The following is a 21,930-nucleotide window of genomic DNA, read 5'->3' as shown; positions in this document are numbered from 1 at the left end:
GGTAGAGGGAAGAGAAGGACAAGGAAATTAGATGAGAAGCCTCCACCATATGCTCCATTATAAATGGAGGTGAATAGGGCAAACACTGAATTTCAGTACGTTTACAACAAACCGTTTTAACCAGCACCTTATGAATCGGCACTTTGATAAGCCAGCAAACATGATGTACCTCAAATACTGTGAAGTTTACTCTGTTCAATTATTAGTACCTTTCAGTCATTCAGTATAAATACACTTGTTCAATCAAATGGCCACATGAATTATCAACAATTTCACCTTAAATATCCTAATCTACCGCAATATCCAGGTAGTCAGCCAAGGGGCAAGTGAGAAGACTTGCGTGATTAAGTTTGATTTAAGGCAAAGTTGTATTACAATTGAAGTGATTTATGCTATAAATATAGTATAACAGCAATGTATATACACCCTGCACTAAGTTTCTATTACTTAATGTCTTTTTACATTGATTATGTGGACCTTTTGATTATCTGGAATATTTGATCAACCAACACACTCTTGGTCCCACAGGTGCTGGTTAAAAAAATGTTTGCATTATTTCTCTTGGACTACACTGGCTTCCAGTCCAATATTTGGTTCTCATCAAATCATTATGGAAGCGTTGCCTGGTTACACAGAACTGGGAGCAACTAAAATGGATTGAAACAAATTGTCTCATACATGTGTCAGGAGAAACCAATTACAAATTATTTGAGCAATTTTAGTATAATAATTCCTAGATAGCAAAGTACTTTGCACATTAGCATAAAAGGCAACCTCACAGGAGAGATTTATAAAGGATACTGGTAATACTGGCAAAGGACAATAACAATTAATCATGCAATCCAGAAATATATTTATATATAGATCAGACCAGGGAGGGGTGTTAGAGACCTTCCTCAAAAACGTTACTTCACCAGCAGGATATTTATAATCATTATCATCACTAACAAATATGATTCTCCAGGAAATTCCATGTCACTATTCAGTGATCCTTGTGTGGCTGATGTGCCTGATTCTGGGGTTGCATCTCCAACCATGCATTTGGCTGGTGTTTCTGGGAGGTAAAGTGATCTTTGACCTTGAGATCATTGGAATTCCTTTCTCTAGTTTCTATTCTGTACTTGCTCTTGCCAGCTGGTGTTCTCAAAGAATTGTAGGAGGCTCAAACAGAAGGTTCCTCCAAATCTGTTTCTTCTGAATGATGGTTCAGAATGGTGCATTCTTGAGGTAAGCCTTCACAGAGTCTTAGAATCACTTCCTTGCCCCTCTTCTTGGTCAAGTGATTTCCTTGAGTTGATCAAAGAAGATTTGCTTTGGCACTCAGAACTCAGGCAGCCTAAGAGCACACGGCAGGCCCAGCAGACTTGCTTTCGGATGATCATGGCCTTGATTTTGCTGTTGCCTTCTTCAAAGATGCTGATGTTCGTGTGCTTTGTCTTCCCGTCTAATACAGGGAATCTATCTCAAACAGCCTTGATGGTGTTTCCCCAGAGTGTTGAGGTAGTGTCTACAAATTATTCAAGTTTTAGAACTATGGGCAGCACGGTGGCACAGTGGTTAGCACTGCTGCCTCATAGCGCCAGAGAACTGGGTTCAATTCCTGCCTCAGGCGGACTGACTGTGTGGAGTTTGCACATTCTCCCCGTGTCTGTGTGGGTTTCCTCCGGGTGCTCCGGTTTCCCCCACAGTCCAAAGATGTGCGGGTCAGGTGAATTGGCCATGCTAAATTACCCGTAGTGTTAGGTGAAGGGGTAAATGTAGGGGTATGGGTGGGTTGCGCTTCGGTGGGTCGGTGTGGACTTGCTGGGCCGAAGGGCCTGTTTCCACACTGTAAGTAATCTAATCTAATCTAATTGAACATAAAAGAATCAGAAGGATGACTTCCTTCCACACAAGGATCTTGGTATCAGGGTGGATATCACAGTGTTTGAAGACTGTCATCCTTAGGTGTCTGAAGATGGTGTTCACGGATTGGATGTGATGTTGGATATTAGCATCAATGTCAAACTTAGATGTGAGGTGATTCCCCAGATAAGGGAATGCTTCACGTTTAGAAGGATTATTCTGTTGACCTTAATGGAGGAATGGACTGGAATTTGCTCTGGAATAGGTTGGTAAAAGTCTTCTTGAGGTTAAGTCCAGTTCTTTGGTGTGCTTCCTCGAGGATGTTAAGTGAGGCTTGAAGGTTCTCTTCTGAGAGACTAGTCGTAATATTGTCATCTGCATCCTGATGTTAAATGAGCAAAGTCAGTTTTTTGACAATGAATCTCAATTCAGTCATTCCTGGATTGATCCTTGGGGCTTCCTCTCCAGAAAAAGGTGTAACCACCACCACCATCTTCCCCCTGTTGATCTTCGCCTGCTCTTTGTGTCTCCTGTAGGGCAGCAATATCAAAATTGAAGTGGCTGAGTTCGTGGGCAACAAGGGAAGTTCTCCATTCAAACGAATATTGTGCCCCTTTTCCATGAGAATTCATACATTCCAGATTCTGAGATTGAGTTTCGCTCTGACTTTCAGACCACAGCTAGGTGAGCTCACTAGATGAGATTTTCTATCCAAGGTGGAGGTGAAACCGACTATTTTTAGGGCTCCTTCTCCAGGTGGAGCAAACGGAGTGAATCTGGAAGAAGCTTGCTGAGTTATGAAGGAAGGTGCAAAATGCCCTCCTATTTCTATTCCAAGAGGGAAATGACTGTCAAACTCCACTGCCTATGTCTGAAGCTCGGGATTTCTAGATCTCTCAATCCTGTCCTTGTCACCTCTCACTGATCGCTGCAGGGCTTGTATTGTGCACACGTAGGAAGTTTGGATTTCTCTAGGTAGATGCCTTGTATGGGACATCGTCTAATATGGGAATTCTATTACACATCAGACATTAATCCTTGACAGAAGGTAAATGTAGTTCCAGTGGCAAAGAAATCTCAATGGCTGGTGATCTCCCTAAGCTGCAACCTTCATCTGCTGTTTCAGCTATTGAAATTACACAGATATCTGCTGCCAGAAATATCATTGAGGACTTGTTTTAGATTGTGCTTTTTCTAGTTCTTGCTCTCCAATCTCACCATCATGGGTGGCCCTTCCTAGAGTGGAGATCAATGGAACACTCAAGCCTCTCCACCACAGTAAGATGGCATGGGGTATTTAAAATATCCACAGAAGTTTTACAATTATTATATCCGCTGCAAGAAATTACTAAGGCATTCAGTTTCACTGTTTCTCAATCATGGAGTACGAACTAATATCCTTTGAGTTACCAGTCTAGTACCATAGCCAGTATGATGCACCTCATGATGTGGAAAATATCATCCTGCTGTAGTGAGGAATATGCTTAAGTGACAGCTGTGCAAATGTTCTCAATTATGAATAATGAATTTAAGTGAAGTTTAATAATGAATGGGTATGTGGAGGGATCATGATATCAGGGCTGAATGACTGAAATTGAGGATAAGTTTCATAAAGCTCACGTGTATACCATTGTGTGTAGAAGAGAAATGTGATCTAATTAAAGTGTGAAAAATGTTAGAGGAATTTAATAGGATAGATATAGAAAACCTGCTTTTGTTTTGGTGGGGAAATGTTGAGGAAACAAGTTGCATCAATCTGCCAGTCCATCAAGCCTTCATGGTGTAATTTATACAAAAACAATCAGAGGCTGAAACCAGGCAGGCACCTATATAATTACCTAGGGGAAGGTAATGTACAGAAATATCCTGTGGTCAGGTTTGTATTATTGATTGTTCTGAGGTGTAACTGATGATTACTGATATATAAAACCCCAAGATATTAATACAAGTAAAATCTGTTACTTGGAATTTTAGGAAATTATCTTAAGGGAATTTAATAGACTTATTACACTTTGATTTCAAATGTCTTGTTTTTACTTCTGATAACTACCGTTTGTTTAATGCAGAGTGACAAAAATTAATACCAAATTTGATCCAATCAATCTTTTGTCCCTTCACATAACTTAGGCCACAGCAGAAGCAAACAATTTAGCAGCTGTAGCAGCAGCCAAAGATCTGTACGGTAAAAAAATGGAGGAGGTAAGGAAGCCATATCATTTTAATATGCAAGAAACTTGTATTGCTGTTCTTCAAAGGTAAAAAATGTAGTCATTTAATGTGTGCACAGTTATGATATTCTAAGTGTTTGGGGAAGAATTACTTGAATACTGTTTGAAAGTACACTATTTGAATCTAGCCACACTGATCGAATGGCCAGTTGCCCAGATTCTCATTATGATCAAATTACTGTATATTCGATTTCCTTGTATAATGCGCAAGATAAACTAAATTTCAAATTAATAATCTGCTTTTTCTTTGAGTCAAATTCATTTCATCCTCTTGATTTAGACCACAATTGGTGCCCTACTCAATACAAATCAATTATTTAAATAGCTAAAATTGAATTTGACAGCAGAATTTAAGGATTACATTGACATAGTAACAACAAACAATTTACTGGGGGCTAGGGGAGTAGGTGATAATCAGGGAGGTTTCCGTGCATATATTCCACCTGATGCCATGAGACCTCATGGAGTCAACATTGAGGACTCCAGGGATGGCTCTGTACCAACTCTATCATCACCTTTGGTGGATCTGTTCTACCAGTGGGACAGAACATAGCCCAAAGATGGTGGTGTCTGGAGCATTTTCTATGCAAATCATTCTGTGAGTATGGCTTTGTTAGGCTGTTGCCTGACTAGTCTAAAGGGCTACTCTCCCAATTTTGACACAAGCCCCCATACATAAGATGTTGTAGCCACAGAATGTGCATCACTGGTCCAATCATTTCTGTAGTGAATTGTGAACCTCCTCAGAATGTTGATCATGGGGATACAGCTCGGGTCATGGCATTAAATATCAAAGACTGTAGGTTAGGTTCTCTCTTTTTTTTCCGGAGATGGTGTTACCTGCCACTTGTGTCCAAGCGTTTTGATAATAATCAGCCAAGCCTGGAAATCACATTTGAGCACAGATAGCTTCACTATTTGAAGAGTTAAAATTGGAATTGAAGACAATACAATCAGCAGTGAACATCCCATTTCTGGCCTTTTGATGAAGCGAAGGTCATTATCAAAGCATCTGAATATTGAAGGAATCCAATTGCGTGTGTGTAAGAAAAAATTGTAATTGTTTCAGCCAGCAGGGATGAGTCAGTGGACCATCTCTGCCTTCTTCTGAAGTCCCACTTTCACAGAAAACACTCTTCTTCCAGTTCAATTCAATCCTCACAATGTGAAGAACGATCAAATGCTTTATATATAGTAAAAGCTGTGGGCCCAACTGTCCTACTCTTGAATCACAAGTACTTTTGTCAAGACACTTAGCTTCCCCCAAAGCTGTCTGCCTTGTTTCAGTTGCTAGGTTTCTCCATTGATTGACACATCTGGTTGCACCCAGTGTACCCAAAATCAGATGCTGCAAATTTGCTTTCTAACATTTGGTCAGCTGTGTTTATATTGTCCTCCCTTCTTAAACCTAGAGGTCAGTAGTTTGGAGCCAAGTTCCCAATACGCTTAGAAAATTTCCCCAACAACCCCTCTGTGCACCCATGCTGATGCCATTTGCTGATCCTTATTAGATGCCCCCTCTATATTTAATCCTCCCTCAATTTTTTTTCCTAGCTTTCTTGCCCCAATGATGTTCAGAAGATTAATCTTTAATTTCTGATTAAAACAACTCTGAAGAATTTACAGCCCAATCTCCAGCCTTTCATATGTTGCCCTGGAATTCCCAGGAAAGTTGGGAGGTGCAGGCCCTTTAACAGAGCCTTACCTATCTGCCAGTTAATGATATAAAAGTAGACTTTCTTGATAAATAACCACTAACAGCCAGAAGGTCCCATTCTCAGTCTCCCCGGTCTGCAAATTTGCCTTCTACTGTGCTAGGCCTCACCAGGATACAAGCCTGCAATGCAAGTGCCTCACACCGGGTAAATGAAAATGTCAACTATCCTGAGCCCCACAGCAGTAAAAACACTGTGTGCACTCTTCCTGTCAAGCCCTGGGGCAAAGTGCAGGCCTACTGCAAGATGTCTGATGACAATGTTATTGAAATGCTTGCAAATGTATTACAGCACTGGTTATTATTATTTATTCAGGGGCACATTTTTATTCTTATCTTACCAAATTTGTCCTGTAGATCTGTGGAGGAGACAAACCATTCCTTGCACCAAGTGACCTCCAGAGTAAACACTTGGGGCTCCGAGATGAAGCTGTTAAATTATTCCGTGGAGTTAAGAAGATGGGAGGAGAGGAGTTCAGTCGCCGTTATTTGCAACAACTAGAGAATGAAATTGACGAGTTGTACATAAACTATATAAAACACAATGATAGTAAAAACATCTTCCATGCTGCCCGTACACCAGCCACTCTATTTGTGGTGATATTTATTATGTATGTAATAGCTGGAGTGACAGGATTTATTGGAGTGGACATTATAGCCAGTCTGTGCAACATGATAATGGGGCTGGCACTGATCACCCTGTGCACATGGGCATACATTAGGTATTCTGGAGAATACCGAGAACTTGGAGCTGTCATAGACCAAGTAGCAGGAGCCTTATGGGAGCAGGTAAGTGTGTTGCTGATTCTTTTTCTACATTTCTGAGATAATAGTCTTTTGTGGTTTACGTGACTTGAATTACATTCCAACAGCTTTGAAATAATGGTATGGTTTTTATTTAATCTGTAACTTTTTTTTAGTTTTAAATGGTAATTTTTAATAAGTTTGCAATCTTGGTTTTGAGGTTTGAATATTGATGCATGCAACTGGTTACAGTATAGTTTAGTAAAAATTATTTCTAAACAGCACCATATTAGTCCTTTTGATGTGGCAATCACATTCACAGTTAAATCACTGTGGCTGCCAAACTCATGCACATAATTGAATGCACAGAGTGGGTCAGCTGCCTGTCTCTTATCTGCCTGGACACATTGTCAGAATGTACTGAGAGTCTTTCCTGATGTAATCTCATCAAAATGAGACTAACTTTTCAAAATTCTTAACTATTTGTAAGAGGGTATCAAAAGGGACTGATACAGCAAAAAATATTTAAGGTCAACAATATATTTATTAGTTGTATTTAACAATAATAAGACAACTAATTGAAATATATTTTGAAAGCTAAACCTTGAGCTTGTCTGTTGATATAATACTTATCCATATACAACAAATAATAATATTTTTCCAACATTTTCTTATTTTAATTGATTAACCATACTGTTAAAACAGTGCATTTATGTTATTGGTTGTGGTGTTGGATTCCTACCCATGTGAATGGAGTAAATTTCAAACCAGAACCAGTCTGCCCTCTTTTGGAAATTTTTATTAAGTCATTTTGGCCACTAGATGGAAGATCATTCAGACTTAGGAGAAGGTAAAGCTGACTTAACCCATTTCTTGCTCAACAATTGCATCTGATGCAAACAGGATAATATCCTGATGTGAATAGAAGAAATGGCCAAATGTAAAGCCCAGACTGTGTAATTTCCTTGTCTGAAGGTGAGAACATAGAAAGAAGGGAGGAAGTGGGCATGAATTTATTTTCTAGTTAGAGATGCAATATGAAGGACCGAGGCACCACCAGAGTGAAAATAGTAAAGGAATACAAGATAAACAAGGATGTAATATTTAACTAAAACTCAAATTTAGGCCTGAAATGCCGATAAAATGCAGAGGAAATAAGTGAGGGTACATTCAGCGGAAGAGTAACCATGTAGAATTGACAAAAGAGATAACAAAAAAGGCTACGTAGACAAAGATTGGAACAGTGGGCATCTTATAAAGGCAGAATACAATAAGTAAATATCGAAAAATATATTACAAAATCTCATTTGTTCATTTAAACCCTCACCTTAAAAATAGTTGAAGTAAATGGTGTGTAATAAATTAAGAATGTTATACTTTTGCTTGTTGTTTTACAAAAATGGTATTTGGATTAGCTTTCTCCTTTCAATACTTTCTCTCTCCTTTCTGCAATTCCATAGGGAAGTACTAATGAGGTAAGTCTTTATTTATGTACTATCTTGCAATAGGCCACACCATGAAATCAAACCAATTTCATTGTGTGTCAATCTTTTGCCTGCATTTTTAGGTTCTCTTTATTGAAATCATTTTCATGGGGCTTACTACCAGATAAACATTTTTACTTAAGGAAGTTTAAAGTTTGATACATTTTCATAAAATCAAATTTCTTCTAAATTTTCTGTAATATTTAATGCCATACTTGTGGGTCAGGAGGAGCAAAAAGCTTCATATGCCAATCCCTTCAACTGCACATTCACTTGAGTAAACAAATTTGCAGAATACATTCAAATTGGTCATTAGAATCACAGAAGCCTATAACACAGAAAAGGCTCTTTGGCCTATCAGGTTTGCACCAGTCAAAACCAACCACCACACTATTCTATGTTCCAGAATTTGGCCCATAGCCTTATCTACCTTGACAACACAAGTGCAAATATAAATACTTCTTAAATGTTATCAGGATTTCTGCCTTTACCACCCTTACAAGCAGTAAGTTCTAGATTCTCACCACCCTCTGGCTGAATAAGTCTTTTCTCACATCTCTTCTAAACCTCCTGCCCCTTACCATAAATCTATACTCCTAATCTTTGATCCCTATATCAAGGGGAAAGGTTTTTCTTGCCTACCCTATATATGATCTTCATAATTTTATATGTCTCAATACACTAAGTAATGTATGATTCATTCTATCAACTATCATTGCATTTCAAATGGTTATACATTTAGACATTAAACTAAGTAAATGACACTTGTATTTTTCAAGATTTTCCCTTAAGTATATTTCTTTCCCATTTTTGAAATATCATAAGTTCGATATAACAATATGACAGAACCTTCTAAATCCAAAACTGCCCCTGAGCTATGAGTCTGGCTGTGATGATTCAGTCTTTAATTCACCATTTTTCCCATCTTCTTGGCCCATCTCTCACTCAATGGCGGCAAAAATTTGGAAATCATGGATTCAAATTTGGACACGTTATTACATTATCAAAAATGCATACAAACATATTGACTATTTTTACACCCATCTGTCTTTAAAACCAAAGCAACACTGAAGATTTTCATTTGCCTCATCAAATCTGCACCAGCTCTATCAAAGATCTTTCCAGTTAGTGTCACACCCCACTCTTTCCATACCTTGCATTTTCTTTCACGTTTTTTCAAATACTTGTCTGTCTTCATTTTGAAGGTTACTATTGGATTGATATTCAATACATTATCAGACAGTGCATTCCAAAACCTAAACAGTGAGGTTTGATAATCCTGAATTCAAACAATGTATGCTTATTATTTACAGAGAGAGAAATCATTATACTCAAAAGCAGAAAATCATCAAATTTGCAGTCAGTCAATTAAGTGTTCTTCCTTTACACTGTACCAGAGATGTTTTAGTTAGCCACACTAATACTCACTGTCGTGCAGTGGCTAATTAAATGACTACATGTTGTACAGGACTACATCAGGGAAGTTGTTCCTGAACAGACTAATTTAAAAGTGGGGATTTTTAAAAGTAATTCATAGGATATGGATGTTATTGCCCATCCCTAATTGAGAAGGTGGTGGTGAGCTGCAGTCCATTATGGGTAGGTACGCACACAATGCTATTAGGAAGGGAGTTCCAGGATTTTGATCCAGTGATAGTGAAGTAATTTTGTGATGGTTATGATTTTAGATTGCAGGTTTAAAACAGTCCTGTTTATTGAATCAGTTTAGAGAGACAGGTTGGCAAACCCAGCAAAGTTCACCTTTGAGAAATCGTAATGCAGCATTTGTCTTAATTTGAATATCCAAGGACATAGTGGACAACAGTTACTCATGGCGCATTTTGAAACGTGTTCCGTAGGATTATATAATGTTATAATTCATAGATAATGCTGGGGAATTTCAAATTGATAAAAGCAAAATTAGACCTTCAGAATGCATTTTTGAAACTAATTAGAAAAAAAATGAGGAAATAAACTAGCAAACTAGTTAAATTATTGAACATCTTCTTGGAGACACTAGTTGTTCATCTCATAATGTTCATTCCCCTCACAGTACAAGGTACATTAAATATCAGTTTTATTTCAGAATTCAGAGGTTTATAACAACAGCTCGAGGTTTGATCCCCATTACACTGAGGAAGCTGCATCCTACCCTTGATAGGAAATCACAGCACTTTGCTGATGTTGGCAAATAATTGCTAAGGACCTGCCTTCTCGTAAACACTTGAGCATAAATAATCACAATGACTTAACCAAAATTCTAAGTGAGATTCCACCACCTGGAGGAAGAATTTAAATAGGATACCTTTGTTTTGCAATCTTAATGTATTGTTTCTAATATTTTACATTTGTACAGATTCACTGCATTTTGGGTTTAACTGTTCAGTTTTATTAAATCTATTCAATATTGAATATTTAGTGAAATGTTTTGACTATCAATAATGGTAATCATGTACCTAAACACATGCTGCATTTCAGCTGGGGTGAAACTGGTATTTCCTGCCATGACTGTGTAGACCACTGTTGGCCAGTAGTGGGTGCTGAAGCTGTGCTTTCAGGATAAGCATTATTATCAAGCCAGCATCATTTTACAATATCTCTACTGATTCTTCAAAAGAGAAACCAATGAACTTTGTCATAATTAATATATTAGCTGATACCAGTGTAAAATTACACATATCTTATTTGGATTTTTTTTCTGAGTGGTAACACTAAGTAGGAAACTAATTTTTTGAAGGTTATTCTATCCAAATACCTTGTTAATTAGTATATAATATTCAACAGAACCACTGTTAAAACTTGTGTTTTTAAAACCTTTTAAAACATAACCCTTTATTTTATTCTCACCTCCATATTTATTAACAGAAGCATCTATCCTGTGCCTCTCTAGCCACACAGGGAAGAACAAGAAACGCATGCTATAGAGAATCACAACTCTAAAGCTCCATATAGCATGCTATTGTATTAGGCAAGGTGATGGCCTAGTGGTGTTATCACTAGACTGTTAAACCAGAGGCATTTATAATATTCTGGGGACCCAAGTTCAAATCCTGGATGGCAGATGGTGACTTTTGAAATCAATTGCAAATCTGGAACTAACAATGACCATGAAACTATTCAGTTCTTGGGGGAAACATTAATGGTTCACCAATGCCTTTTTGGGAAGGAAACTGCTGTCCTTACCTGGTCTAGCCTCTATATGACTCCAGATCCACAGCAATGTAGCTGACTCTAAAAGGGATGGGCATTAAACGCTGGCCTAGTCAGCAATACCCATTCCCAATGAATTAAAAAAAAAACAAACTACAAAATCTACAATCTTGCAGCAATAAGGTGCCTCATTTATCTATACTCTCTTGCAAGAAGATTTCAGACATTCATTGTCTCAAATTGCAGAAATGCACATCTCTTCATCAAAATCAATTGTCAAAGTTAATTTGTTTATTGCAGCAAAATATAAAATTATATACCCCGCCTCTCTACAAAAATTAACTTATTTAGGGAAATCTGGCAAATCTGATTTATTCTGCTTTGAGTAAACGTTTTATTATTTGTAATTTATAATACCATTCTCAAGCAAGTGAAAATGGCATAATCATTTTGTCAATTGTAAAACTCAGATTGACCAACTATGACAACTATTGACTACATGCTTAAATCAAAATGAGATTGAATCATGATTTTAAGTTCAGTTTAGTAGTGAGTTTATAAGCAGCAATTTACTGGTCCTGCAAGCAATTTTGATTGAACTACCTGTATTTTTGTTCTGCTGGTTTTTGTGAGCATAATGTAAGTTGTTTTTGTTCCAAATAGGCTCTTTTCAGGCTATATGACGCAGCTACAAGCCACAGACACATTTATCACCACACCTTCCCTGCAGCACAACCAGAAAGCAATGCAGATACCAAGAAGAAAAATTGAATTGACTGGATTCCTCTGCTGCACATTCACAAGGGAAATCTTTCACTATTATTGTGCATTCCCATGCCACTAATCCAAGAAGTGCTATATAAATGGAAAGCCAATGATATGATAACTTGTAACTGAATGAAATCACATACCAACACAGAAACTGTGCTGGTTTTCACTTATAGTTATGTTGCAAATTGTATTGTGAAAATGTGCTAGTTTGCATGATTTTGTTAACTGTTGAAATGAGTCAAATGTTCTTCCATCAAGAATGTACAATTAATGATTATTTTAATCACTTTAATGAACTTCTGGCACCTGTTTTTTTTCTTTCAACTGAACATTTGTCTTCCATAAGAACTTTAATTTTCAATGTAAGCACTGCACATTTAAAACATTTACTATTTATTGAATGCTAAAACCTGTTTTGGGACTCAATTTCTTTACTGTCTTAAGATTGCAATATAGTATATGTTAAAAAAACTTTGCTCATAGCTACAGCAAAATGTTTCCACCTATGAAAAATAAATTTGTTTTATTACTTTAAGTCAGTTCATCTTAATAAATCATTGTGTCCTGATAAAATATTTAAGTCACCTTTAATGCAACATTTACTTCAGTTTAAGACCAAAATAGTAGCCAGCAAGACCAGATTAATATGTTATTATTACTTTTAGTAAAAGAGCACAAAAACATGAGATACAATATCTAAATTAATTAATTGCTGAATTCTGTTCTTGTTCTGTTTTCATTCTGTAAATAATGGTTTATATGCACAAATGTAACCCTGAATCTCCAGAGAGCAGGTAGTTTCACATCATGGAAAATAATTCAAATAATCTGCTCGAGGTCAAAAAGTAAAGAAATTTGTGAAATGCGACAAAATAGTCCATGAAAAAGAGGTTTCTGAAATTCATTTAAATTTCACCCTTCGCTTCACCAAAAGCAATTTTAACTTGTGGTAATACAAGTATACTTTTCCAGATATACAGGAAATCAAAATTGAACAACAGTTTCCAGGTAAAGCTATTACTTTCTGGTCTTTTGAGTGCTACCAAATATCTTTGTAAACTTTTATGAGCCAATCACTAAGGGAAGCTGAAATATAAAAGTTAAATATTTCATCAGATAAAGCTCATAAAACCCCTTACCCAAATACAAATAATAAAAAAAACTGCAGATTTATCAAACCTCAGCTGTGTCCAACATTGGATGTGATCCTCTAATTGGAAACATTTGCTAAATAACACTGTGCCAAGAGTTACACCGACAATCAATTTAGCATTGTCAGTAAGGTTTGCAGTGTGCCACATTTGCACATAGAGGAAGGTACATATTTTAATACGTATTTAAAAATATCTCTATTTTTCACAGAGAGATCATGTGTAAACATTCCATTCTTTTCAATTCGTCAAAACAAGCGACAGATGATCTCCGGTTCATTTCTCTTAGCAATGCAATCATAGTCAATCTGTGTGGTTTAAAATTTAAACAATGTTTAGCAGTTAACTGTCAATCATCGTCTAACTGGCGCATCCATGGCAATGCCACTGCCAGAGTCTACTTGTCAATCAAGACTCGTCTCACACAGTATCACTGTTGTTTTGCGTTTATATTTGTATCGCTTGTAAATTGCCCTGATTAATTCAAGATGAAAGCTTGCAACAAAATGTTATTTTTCAGCAATACTCCCTTCTTTTGGTAGTAGAGAAATTATTTTTAGTATGAAATCAACTGTCCAGAATTAAGAGTTTCTTTCCCACTCTACTTATACCTTTTATGAGATGGTAAACCAAGACATCGATTGATCAGGTGTCAATAATACAAGTTAATATTAGGGTAGTTATTTTGGAAGCATGAGATCGATTAACCTGAGGGATATTATCTAAATCTAACACTTGAAATAATTTGTTTGTTTTTTTAACAGTTCTAAGTTTCCTTCCCTTATTACGTTTCCAACTATCATTTTTGTACATGATTTCTTGTCATATTCTGTTTATTGCTGGAAAAAACTATTTGCTGAAGCTTTTCACCTTGCACTGAAGATATTTTTAAGAATATCAATGAGAAGGGCAACACCATTGTAGATTTTTTTTTCTAATCAACCTTTTAGAGATAAACTAGGAGAAAGTGAGGACTGCAGATGCTGGAGATCAGAGCTGAAAAATGTGTTGCTGGAAAAGTTCAGCAGGTCAGGCAACATCCAAGGAGCAGGAGAATCGATGTTTCAGGCATAAGCCCGAAGAAGGGCTTATGCACGAAACGTCGATTCTCCTGCTTCTTGGATGCTGCCTGACCTGCTGCGCTTTTCCAGCAACACATTTTTCAGCTGTTTAGAGATACCATGACACAGGATTTGAATCCAGATCTCCTGGCTTGAGGTAGGGACACTATTAAAGGAACCCTGAGGACAATATTGTATGTTATATGAGAGGAGAATGCTGATTAATGACAACCGGATTCTGAATGACCTAAGATTGACATAGACAATGTACCAGTTTGATGATAACTAACAGTTAACTGTCAAGTTTTGCTTAAATTTAAAACAGGCAGGTAGATTCAGATCGGACAAAACATTATCATATGGAATGAATGCAAAATTGACTTTGCCTATTTTAAAAAAAATTGAAGTAGTTGCAGTCTGTGCATGTGCTCTTTCTGTCTGCAGATAATAGGGTCCAGTATATTAATACAGCATCACACTAAGGTCCAACTGCCAATCATAAATTGGTTGTCATTGTAACATTAACTGTTCAGTAACTATTCCTGTTAATTTTTCATTGTATTACCTTTTCTAGTCAACTTTATTCATTCTTTACTACCTTTGCTCACAACAAATCCTTCTGTCTCATCAATTCAACTTTTCAAAAAATGATTTAAAATTGCTGTAGTAACACATATAATCATTGTCGTAACTATGACCGCTAATAGTAGTGGCTTTGAATGAAAGATTCACAGAAGTGGAGGTACATGTGTGGAATCCAATTAATTTGGCAATTCTTAATTATAAAAAGTAAGTTAACAAGATGCCAAAAGCAGGTCATGGAACATTCCATTTTCAAAATGTATTAAAAACTAACTTAAAAACTCATATTTATATACTTAAAAAGGAAGCTTTGCCTCCATTCCAAACACTAGATGCAAATAATTTAGAGTATGTGGCACTAATTTTAAAATTGTTGCACAACAGTTTTCAGTATAAAGTAGTACCTCTGATAAAAATTAAGTAAATTTTATGGTACCAAAACTATCTCTGGTTAACGCATGCCAATTCCTTTACTTTTGTTTAGAAGTAGAATCAGGATTGAAATAGTTGTAACTCAATATCCATGTTATTTTATATTTTGGGAGAATTATAAACCATATACAAACTGTCTGATTAATCAGTTCATTAATTTTGTCATTAATGATAACATTTCTTAGACTACATCACAGTCTAAGTGGCCTCATCACATTCACAGGGTTGCAAATATTGCAAATGTGCCATAAAACTTCAAAGCCTTCTGGGTCAAAGATTATCACATCTGTAAATGTTTACACCACAAATTTCAAAAAATGACAATTGCACTAATTTGATTTTATCGGTTTAAGTAAATATAAAAGTATTCCAATCTCTCCTGGAAACAGACTGTATTTGGTGTTTTATCTGTAATTCTAGTTGGCCCTAATGTTATTTGTTTGTATTAGTGTGGTCTCATTCTTTGCACTTTTATAAATTTCAGTTTGAAATATGCAAGCTGAAATGCAGTTAAATTCCAGCAAATATTGTAATGACAGTACAAACACTGCAATTTATTCTTGCCTTATTGTAACTGTAAATCATTTGATAAATAAATACTTAGTGATATAGTGATCATAACTGGTATGCCAAATGATTTAACATTATGAAGACGTTACATGTTCAACTTGTATGCTCAGCTATGTGCATGGTCATGAAAACATTGAAAAGCTACTCTACTTATCCATTCTCTTCCTCATTGAATAGTATATTCAGCTTCTGAAATGTGGACTACCTAATTTAAATGATCAAAAACAATTTTACACTAATCTGTTTGTCGTGTCCTGCCTAATAGAAAATAAAAGTAGTTCACAAAATCGAGGTAACAGGTAATGCATTTATTTAACAGTTTGTTCCAGGGACTTTGCCTGATTGAAAGCTGGATTGACATTTTAAGTAAATCTTGGCTGGATTCAAACCAGAGATAAAAAGTTAGTGAGCAACAATAATTATAGCATTCATGTTGTGGTGCAAGTTTTGTAATCCTGCAAAATTTCAAACTGTTCATTTTTTGATGCCAGACAAATGAAAAGCTAGTTATCTTTATCTTTAAAAATAAATAAAACAAGTTACTTCCAATACTAAATATCCTGGTTTTAGGATATGGGTCAAGGGACAATAGATTCTTTTAAAAATGGACCTGTAGTTAGCTAAGTAGGAGGAAATAGGTAGATTACTCTAATAGTTCAAAGGTATTTCTGTCTCTGAGCACACCAGAGTTGAAGAATTATCTCACCACAAAAGTGCTATTAATAGGCATGATGTAATTGGCTGCCATATAGCCTACTTCGAAATGCTATGCATTTAACTTGTCTGAAAGTGCACTAGAATAGGATGGGATAGAACTATAATGCTTTAATGAACAAAATGCTGTCTCTTTTACCAGAAAGAGTAATCAAAAATAATAGATACCTGCTGACTAAATATTCACACAAAATAATGAGGAAAAAGCCATTTAGTCTATGATGTATAGAAAAATCTTAATTTTTCTATTGTCATAAAATTTTGAACTCCATTAACTACTTTGAATATCCAAATTAATTAATGTTGACTGCACTGAGTCTAATGGCACCACTAGGATCTTGAGTTTTTAGCCAAGGACGGAGCAGCATATCAGTAGAAGGAGGTCTTGACCCAGATTTTGCTCATTCCCTTGGAATAACCCAAATAACACCAAGTATTTTAGCCCCAGAACTTTGGCCGAAGTAATCAGCTTCCCATGTAGTGTGAGTATGTTTCTAAAATCAAGCTTATGCAGGTACAAATACAAGCTCAGTTACACTAGTGTCTATGAACACATGAACAATGCTAGATCGTAAAGATGCAAGCTGAATGATTGTGGTTTAGCCCCACCTCTCAGCTTGCCCATATTCAAAACTTTTGACTATTTTATATATACAAAAAATACCTAAGTTATCCTTTAATATGCTCACTGAACCAGCCTCAATGGTTATCTGGAATAAAGAAAGATTACCCACCTTCAAAATAAATTTCTAATCTCAGTTGCTGAAACAGATCATGATAAACTGATTTAGGTTTAATCCCTGACCAGGACATCAAAGGCAGTTCTTTCCAAATGCCCATGTACTGAAAATCACACAAACTTGAAAGTAGATGTAAGAAAATCAGGGCAGTACTGCCTGGACTTTTAGAGCTAGATTGTTCAATCAGCAGCTACTCTTGTGTACCTTGGAATTAAAACAGTAGCAACTTTCAGTCTTCCTGAAAGTAAAAAGCTATAAGCATAGTTTTTGCTATATATAAATGACTCCAAACTATTTTGTTAAATTGTCATTAGTTTCAGTGTTGTTATTCTTTGAAATCAGTTTATCATGCCTTATTATACCTTAATGCAAGGCCACCATCAACATAATGTCCACTGTGAAAGTTAATGACTGTATCCTACAAACTTCTAAAGAGTTGCAAACTGTTGAGAAAATGGTACACAGGCTGTAATCACTTGCCCTTTTGCGTTATTGCTATGGAGAATTTAAAATTGCTAGCAAATTTTCAGGTTAATGCTAAAAGTAGATAATTAACAATAGTACAATTAATGACACTGCATTTCAAATGAAAAGCTTTCTTTAGTTGATTGAGGAACTGTACTGAAGAAATTGGACTTTGAATGGGTTCATGACATATGCTGAAGAAGCTACCTAATTCCTGAACTCTTTTAACCGTCTTTAAATGTTGGAGAGGCTGTGGACTTCATTCAGCTATGCATCATTCTTTAAACAAACCCAACTGCTCTTTACCAGCTTTCCATGAATGTATGGATCAGTAGCATACATCATGCATTCAATTGTATAAGAGTGTGGTTAGATGGCACTTGGATTACTGTGTATAATTTTGATTTCCTTACCTCAGGCTATTATTGTCATAGAGAGAGTGCAACAAAGGTTCATCAGACTAGTTTCTGGGATGACAAGAGTGTCTTATAAAGAGAGATTGAGTACAGTGGGCCCATATTTTCTCAAGTTTCAAGTCTCAAGGCGGCCTTTGTGTGGAGCCACAGAAAATGGGGGAGATATTAAATGAATATTTTGCATCAGTATTTACTATGGAAAAGGATATGGAAGATATCGACTGTAGGGAAATAGATGGTGACATCTTGCAAAATGTCCAGATTACAGAGGAGGAAGTGCTGGATGTCTTGAAAGGTTAAAGGTGGATAAATCCCCAGGACCTGATCAGGTGTACCTGAGAACTCTGTGGGAAGCTAGAGAAGTGATTGCTGGGCCTCTTGCTGAGATATTTGAATCATCAATAGTCACAGATGAGGTGCCGGAAGACTGGAGGTTGGCAAATGTGGTGCCACTGTTTAAGAAGAGCTGTAAAGACAAGCCAGGGAACTACAGACCAGTGAGCCTGACTTCAGTGGTGGGCAAGTTGTTGGAGGGAATCCTGAGGGACAGGATGTACATGTATTTGGAAAGGCAAGGACTGTTTAGGGATAGTCAACATGGCTTTGTGCATGGGAAATCATGTCGCACAAACTTGATTGAGTTTTTTGAAGAAGTAACAAAAAAGATTGATGAGGGCAGAGCAGTAGATGTGATCTATATGGACTTCAGTAAGGCGTTCGACAAGGTTCCCCATGGAAGACTGATTAGCATGGTTAGATCTCATGGAATACAGGGAGAACTAGCCATTTGGAATACAAAACGTGCTCAAAGGTAGAAGACAGAGGGTGGTGGTGGAGGGTTGTTTTTTAGACTGGACACCTGTGATCAGTGGAGTGCCACAAGGATCGGTGCTGGGTCCCCTACATTTTGTCATTTACATGAATGATTTGGATGCGAGCATAAGAGGAACAGTTAGTAAGTTTGCACTAAAATTGGAGGTGTAGTGGACAGCAAAGAGGGTTACATCAGATTACAACAGGATCTAAACCAGATGGGCCAATGGGCTGAGAAGTGGCAGATGGAGTTTAATTCAGATAAATCTTAGCAGGACTTATACACTTAATGGTAAGGTCCTAGGGAATGTTGTTGAACAAAGAGATCTTGGAGTGCAGGTTCATAGCTCCTTGAAAGTGGAATCGCAGGTAGATAGGAGAGTGAAGGGATCCGTGCTGGGACCGCAGCCTTTTACAATATATGTTAATGATATAGAAGATTTTTTTCCCCCTCTTTTTTTTCTCTTCCTTTGAGACACAGTGAGAGACACAAGGTGCACAAATTCTTTATTCAATTTCCACCACCAGGAAGAAAGGAAACACCCGAGTGGCCAGTGACAAGCAGTGCCCTTCACATCAAAGGGCAATGCTGTGTGATCCAAACAGTGAAGGGGAGGGCAGGGACTAAATCAAAATAGAGTTGGAGGGGGAAATGATGCACTCCACTCCCTGCAGTGCCCACCTCTCCCTGAACAACTCCAGGGTGTTGGTGGACACCGCGTGCTCCTTCTCCAAGGACACCCGGGCCCTAACGTAACCGCGGAAGAGGGGCAGGCAGTCGGCCCTAACGACCCCCTCTACGGCCCGCTGCCTGGACCTGTTTATGGCCAATTTGGCCAGGCCCAGGAGCAGACCCACGAGGAGGTCTTCAGACCTGCCCTCCCTCCTCTGTACCGGGTGTATAGAAGATGGTATCAGCAATAACATTAGCAAATTTGCTGATGATACAAAGCTGGGTGGCAGGGTGAAATGTGATGAGGATGTTAGGAGATTACAGGGTGACCTGGACAAGTTAGGTGAGTGGGCAGATGCATGGCATATGCAGTTTAATGTGGATAAATGTATGGTTATCCACTTTGGTGGCAAGAACAGGAAGGCAGATTACTACCTCAATGGAATTAATTTAGATAAAGGGGCAGTACAGAGAGATCTGGGTGTTCTTGTACACCAGTCAATGAAGGCAAGCATGCAGGTACAGCAGGTAGTGAAGAAGGATAATAGCATGCTGGCCTTCATAACAAGAGGGATTGAGTATAGAAGCAAAGAGGTGCTTCTGCAGCTGTACAGGGCCCTGGTGAGACCACACCTGGAGTACTGTGTGCAGGTCTGGTCTCCAAATTTGAGGAAAGACATTCTGGCTATTGAGGGAGTGCAGTGTAGGTTCACGAGGTTAATTCCTGGAATGGCGGGATTACCTTACACTGAAAGACTGAAGCTACTGGGCTTGTATACCCTTGAGTTTAGAAGACTGAGAGGGAATCTGATTGAGACATATAAGATTATGAAAGGATTGGATACTCTGGCAGCAGGAAACATGTTTCCGCTGATGGGTGAGTGCCGAACCAGAGGACACAGCTTAAAAATAAGGGGTAGACCATTTAGGACAGAGATGAGGAGAAACTTCTTCACCCTGAGAGTGGTGGCTGTGTAGAATGTTCTGCCCCAGAGGGCAGTGGAGGCCCAGTCTCTGGATTCATTAAAGAAAGAGTTGGATAGAGCTCTCAAGAATAGTGGAATCAAGGGTTATGAAGATAAGGCAGTAAGAGGATAGTAATTAGGAATGATCAGCCATGATCATATTGAATGGCGGTGCAGGCTCGAAGGGCTGAATGGCCTACTCCTGCACCTATTGTCTATTTTCTATTGAAGAAGGCATTTGGTATGCTTTCCTTTATTGGTCAGAGTATTGAGTACAGGAGTTGGGAGGTCTTGTTGCAGCTGTACAGGACATTGGTTAGGCCACTGTTGGAATACTGCGTGTAATTCTGGTCTTCTTCCTATCGGAAGGATGTTGTGAAACTTGAAAGGGTTCAGAAAAGATTTACAAGGATGTTGCCAGGGTTGGAGAATTTGAGCTAATGGGAGAGGCTGAACAGGTTTGAGCTGTTTTCTCTGGAACGTCAGAGGTTGAGGGGTGACCTTATAGAGGTTTACAAGATTATGAGGGGCATGGATAGGATAAATAGGTAATGTCTTTTCCCTGGGATCGAGGAGTCCAGAACTAGAGGACATAGGTTTAGGGTGAGAAGGGAAAGATATAAAAAAAGAGACCTAAGGGGCAACTTTTTCATGCAGAGAGTGGTACGGGTATGGAATGAGATGCCAGAGGATGTGGTGGAGGCTGGAACAATTGGAACATTTAAGAGGCATTTGGATGGGTATATGAATAGGAAGAGTTTGGAGGGATATGGGCCGGGTGCTGGCAGGTGTGACTAGATTGGGTTTGGATATCTGGTCAGCGTGGACAGGTTGGATCGAAGGGTCTGTTTCCTTGCTGTACACCTCTATGACTCTATGAATGGAAGGTGATCTCATTGAAACTACAAAATATTTAGAACACCGCGTGCAGTAAATCACTTGTTGATTCTCCAAAGCCTGCCCTCCATCAACAAGACACAAGCTAGGAATGTGAATACTCTCCAATTGCCTGAATGTGTGCAGCTCCAACAACACTCAAGCATTCTTAGCCAGGACAAACCAACCAACTTATTGGTGCCCCATCCAACACCTTCAACGTTCACCTTCAATTCCCTATACCACTGGTGCACAATGGCAGCCGGGTGTGCCATTTACAAGAGGCTCTGCAGCAATTCACTAATGTTCCTTCAACAGCACCTTCTAAACCCATCTCTATCACCCAGAAGGAAAAGGCAACAGATGCACAGGAACGCCACACCCTTCTGACCTACGTCACTTTTTAATTATTGGGCCAAAATCAGGTGGCATGGTGGCTTAGTAGTTAACACAGCTGCCTCATAGCATCAGGGACCCAGGTTCAATTCCAGCTTCGGGTGACTGTCTGGGTGGAGTTTGCATGTTCTCCCTATGGG

General features: G+C 38.0%; 1 protein-coding gene across 1 annotated transcript in view; it reads left to right on the top strand.

The window, feature by feature from the left end:
* Positions 1–14,135, top strand: part of atl1 (atlastin GTPase 1) — a 62,331-nt gene extending 48,196 nt beyond the window's left edge. Inside the window, exons 11-13 of the mRNA XM_060829187.1 lie at positions 3,973–4,044; positions 6,145–6,576; positions 11,829–14,135. Coding sequence (XP_060685170.1) covers positions 3,973–4,044; positions 6,145–6,576; positions 11,829–11,936 — 612 coding nt within the window. The 3' untranslated portion in view covers positions 11,937–14,135. The remainder of the gene's footprint in view (positions 1–3,972; positions 4,045–6,144; positions 6,577–11,828) is intronic.
* The last annotated feature ends 7,795 nt before the right edge of the window (positions 14,136–21,930 follow it).

Source organism: Hemiscyllium ocellatum, chromosome 8 (assembly GCF_020745735.1).
Source record: "Hemiscyllium ocellatum isolate sHemOce1 chromosome 8, sHemOce1.pat.X.cur, whole genome shotgun sequence".
Classification (NCBI taxonomy): Eukaryota; Metazoa; Chordata; class Chondrichthyes; order Orectolobiformes; family Hemiscylliidae; genus Hemiscyllium; species Hemiscyllium ocellatum.
This window is presented reverse-complemented; position numbering and strand designations above follow the sequence as displayed.